Source organism: Leptosomus discolor, chromosome Z, assembly GCF_034619465.1.
Source record: "Leptosomus discolor isolate bLepDis1 chromosome Z, bLepDis1.hap2, whole genome shotgun sequence".
Taxonomy (NCBI): domain Eukaryota; kingdom Metazoa; phylum Chordata; class Aves; order Leptosomiformes; family Leptosomidae; genus Leptosomus; species Leptosomus discolor.
The window spans coordinates 50,454,475-50,458,806 of NC_141419.1; the positions used below are offsets into that span (position 1 = coordinate 50,454,475).

Genomic DNA, 4,332 nt, shown 5'->3' on the forward strand with positions numbered 1-4,332 from the left:
CAGCTTACATGCTAAAAGCAGACTTAATTTTACATTAAAGGACACTATTTTTTAAAATGTCAGTCACCTGTATAGCCAGTCACTTCTTATAAAAGAGACAGACTACAATTTGACCGTAACTTGTTCTTGGTTTGGGGTACAACATTTGACTATTTGTTAAATCTGAAAAGGTTATGTGTTTAGAAATATCTGACTAGTGAGTCAGCAGCAATTCCTCGTATCTCAGGACGGCTTGACAAGTCGCAAATTTGTCAGCACTGTCAAATGCAAGAATTGTGCATAATTCCACTGTGATTAACAAATCCACTGTGATAAGAAGCCTGAAAAAAAAGATGACAGCAACTCCTCAGTCAATCCATTTAGTAAGTAGGTTCAGGCAGCCAGTGCCATGCCAGCCTCCCCCACCTGCTCATATGTATTAAATCATATTTTCTGATCACAAACATTATCTATGAGTAACAAGTGTAGTGACTGGCTGTTGCTGGAGGAATACAACAGGGTGTTTCGGCTGCAGCAATGGCCAGCTTGTGACAAATGCTTCCTGTCACATTCTGTAAGTACTTGTGCTGCTGTTCTGTGCAATTCACTCAAAAAAATACCAACTGAAACATTGTAAGTACTTTATTGATAGAAGAGCATGCAGAGTCCACCAACCACTGAACAGTTCAGAGCCTAGCCACATGTTTGCATGTGTGAAGTTAAGATCCAATCTTTTGTTCATTTCAGTATGGAGTCTTCACTTGCTAGAAGGGAAAGAAAAAATAAATACAGTTAGGACTACTAGTCACTCCCATGCAGTACTAACGCATGCAAAACATTAGTGTGATCAAATGCTACCTTTAAGTAAGCCATTTCTTTCTAGCCAGTGTTTATGAATTCCGCTTATTTAACAGAAGTGTATTTCATTGCTTTGGGGTAAAGGCTTTTTTAATTTTGCTTACTCATTACTAAATGACAGGTTTTTGAACTGACAATTCAAATAAGCCCAGAAAAAGCTATCATTACAGATACACCCAGTTAGCAGTCTCCAACAACCACATTGCACTGAATGAAGTTTTAACAATTGCTTTTCTAACTGGAAAATCACAGCAAAACCACTGTTGGGAGAGCAGACCAGTCATCTGTGCGTCACTTTTAAGTTCCATTATTTATTAAGTGGAGTAGCAAGACTATAGTACAGCCTCTATCTCAAAAAACACAAAAAGTTTCGGCTAACCTACAAAACATCTAGAAGACACATTTATTCAGTCCATGACCAATGGAGACTATATAAGACGGTAAAACAGCTGTGCAAGCAAAATAGCTTTAACTCTAGTTAAAATGATACAATTCACCAACTTGCATATTTGATTCTATGTATGTGCAGTTCATTTAATTTTACAAGGTTTTGTTCAACATTAGTCTTGTTTAAGATAACACAAATGTCAGTATTTCCCAGGGAAATAGTTACTAAGTGTGTAGCTGCACCACGAACAGCTTGAGTTATTAACCAATTTTGTTAGAAGTTCTTCTTAACTGCAAGTCCACCTAAATAAGGACTTAGAGGTGAATTCAAGCTACAGAGCACACTCCTCTTGTAAGGCGGGAGGGAGGAATCCTCTGTTAGAAATGCACAAGGGACCCAACAAATAATCCTAAGGATGAGGGAAAGCATGCTGCAACAGCAATACTACAGGGTGGAAGGGAATCAGAAAAAAGAAGCAGTACTAATCCAAATTGATCACCTTCAGTATACGCTCTTCACACGAGAGATACAACAAATTAAGTTGACCTCTAACACTATGCTAGTAATACCACTTTTAAGTTTGAGTTGCAATCACAAGCAGTTGCCTATGACTTCTGCTTTAGATCAGTCACATTAGTGAGATTTCTGTGTTGCATGGAGAAAACCAACCGTAAGTTCGCTGCATCCAGCGGAATTAGGGACATCTGAGTACAGCTGATATATGCAGTTCCAATTATTCCTCATGGAACACCCAGCAGCTTTGAACATTTTGTTTTCTCAGGGGAAATTCAGATACCCATTTAACGAGTCCTGTTTGGTTGCAAAGTGTTTTTTAATTCTTCCTCTACTGATGCTTACATTTCTAACAGCTTGTCAAACAGCAGCACTGTTTACCCTTTAGATAACCCTAACCAATGCTCCATGGACCCACATGGGTCTGCAGCCCACTAGCTGTAAGCGTGAATTTCTCCTAAAAACACTGTAGTAAAACAGCACTCCACCTGCAAGCCAATGTGTGCGCTTTGGCACAGGATGCAAAAATTAGGTTAAGGGACTACCTTCTGCAAGCTCTTTTGCAATCCGCTCAAGTTCTTCACGTTTCTTTTTCTCTTCAGCCTCTACTCTTCTCTCTTCTTCAGCAATAGGCTTCAGGTAGTCTGTCATTGACATATTTGCTTTAAAACACAATTTCTAGAACCCAGCACAAAGCTCTGCACCTACTAGCTCACTCAAAAAGGAAGAAAAACCAGTTTCGCTGGCATGAAGCACATTTCATTCGAATCTGTAACTTAAAAACAGTTAACAGCTTGCCTCGGAGGGCCACCTCGGCAAGGCCCTAGCAGCTCCCGCTGTAGGGGGGAGGGTGGAAATGGCGACCGGGCCCACGGCTGCGCGGCCCGCACCGGCCGCCTCAAGGTGCCCTTGCGGACCGCGCGGGGGAGGGCGAGAGGCCACCCGGGGCGTCGCACTCACCGTATCGCTTCTTGCCGTAGATCATCCCCACCAGCAGGGCCGAGTACCGGGTGAACTGCGGAAGGCAGAGACAATGACGCGCCCTTCCCTCAGCTCGCACGCACCGCACCGCACCGCACCGCCCCGCCCGGCCCGGCCCGGCCCACCGCCTCCTGCCCGCCCGCCCCGCCCGGCCCGCCGAGGCCACCGGCCGTCCGCCCGCCCCGGAGCGCGGCGGGACGCCCGCACGGAGCCGCCTGCCGCCCTTACCTTGATGAGCGGCGAGACCTGCACCGGCGGAATCATCCTGACGGCGGTGGCACGGCGGCCGGAAGTGACGCCCATAGAACGGCGGTGGGACGGAAGGTGGACGCACCCCGCCCACCGGGGCGGGGCTACCTGCAATAGGTCTCCTGACAGGGCGGGAGGTGGGGGTGATAAACGCTTTGTGAAATATTGCGACCGTCCAGCGCCAGATTTCACTGCCTTGTCAAGTGTCACCCCGGAGTGAGGAGCCGTCACGTCACAAAGCGGACGGTGCTCATTCCCCCGTGGCAGAAAACGGAGAAGCCGGCCCCGCGGCGGGCTCGGCTTTTGCTCTTCGCCTGAGCAACGCCCCGCAGCCCACGGGAACGGCTTTGAGGGCCTGCAGTGGGGCCGCCCTCCGCGCCGCGGAGGGGAGGGGGGGGGGGGCGGGGGGGCGCGGGGGCCCGTGACGCGGCAGCCCCGTGACGCGGCAGGCCCGTGACGCGGGCGCACAGGCCGCTTCGCGCAGGCCCTGGTCGCAGGGAGCGCGTTAAGAGCGTGTGTGACCCCGGGGGAAAAGGACGCGCTAGCAAAGACCACGAAGCAGACGCCTGTGTGTGGTTCTAAACGGCACCATGGTGTCGCGTGCCGGGCAACTAACGAATCCGGCTTATGTTTCGTACTGTCTCACAAAATTAAGGAAAACGAGTCTTGGCTGACTGCTCGTTAGTGCCATCGTTTTCGAGTCCTTGCGTCAAGCCAAACACACTCGGTGAAAGGATAAGGATGCAATCATCGAACTCCCTGGAAGCTAATTGCCTGTGCTATTTTCTGCTAATGAAGCCCCAGGTAATTGAAAACCTTTCACTAAAACAGGTCTGAAATGTTTTTCTCTTTTGGAAGATTCTCAGTATTCCATTCATTTTTAGTATCATGAACTTTTTTTTTAATTATTGTTGTATGTCCTGTATCAGTAAGACCTGAAAGTGGTTTAATGGGTGGAATGTATGTAACCTATCACTTTTTTTAAAAAAAAAAACTTTTATTTACTTCTGTCGCTTTTTATTTACTTTAAGTAGCAAGAACTCCGAGAGACACTGGGAGCATTACAATGGTGAGGTTACTGCTGGGTGGGTATCACTTTAGGTCCAAACACCAGTATGAGTTAATGCCATCGTAATTTACCACAAAGCTCAATGCCACGTCACTAACAAACCAGTGAAGTTACCAGTACCACAAGGGTTGCCTGTCCAGCCGCTTTTGTCCAATGCATGTCCAGATGAGAGTTTTAAAATCCTTAAAAACCTGTCAGTGGCATGATTTTAATTAAATGTTATAGATCGCTCAACCACAAAGCAGCAGTACTGTAACTAGGGCTCTTAATGCTGATCTGCAAAGAAAACACACAC

The 4,332-nt window shown here is 47.0% G+C and overlaps 1 protein-coding gene across 1 annotated transcript; it reads right to left on the bottom strand.

Moving 5' to 3' along the window:
- Positions 1-606: 606 nt before the first annotated feature.
- ATP5ME (ATP synthase membrane subunit e) lies at positions 607-3,023 on the bottom strand. Its single transcript, XM_086479887.1, has 4 exons — positions 2,948-3,023; positions 2,699-2,753; positions 2,284-2,382; positions 607-743 (listed from the first exon to the last, which is right to left on the bottom strand). Exons 1-4 carry the CDS (start codon positions 3,020-3,022, stop codon positions 718-720), a joined length of 255 nt encoding a protein of 84 aa, XP_086336013.1. The 5' UTR covers position 3,023; the 3' UTR covers positions 607-717.
- Between the last annotated feature and the right edge of the window lie 1,309 nt (positions 3,024-4,332).

Excerpts from the sequence above, each read along its gene's own strand:
- ATP5ME (XM_086479887.1), bottom strand. The coding sequence starts at position 3,022 with ATGGGCGTCACTTCCGGCCGCCGTGCCACCGCCGTCAGGATGATTCCG. Across the intron at positions 2,383-2,698 it reads CTACGGCAAGAAGCGATACG|ACTACCTGAAGCCTATTGCT; the intron begins GTGAGTGCGACG and ends TGTCAATGACAG. Across the intron at positions 744-2,283 it reads TGCAAAAGAGCTTGCAGAAG|CAAGTGAAGACTCCATACTG; the intron begins GTAGTCCCTTAA and ends TTTCCCTTCTAG.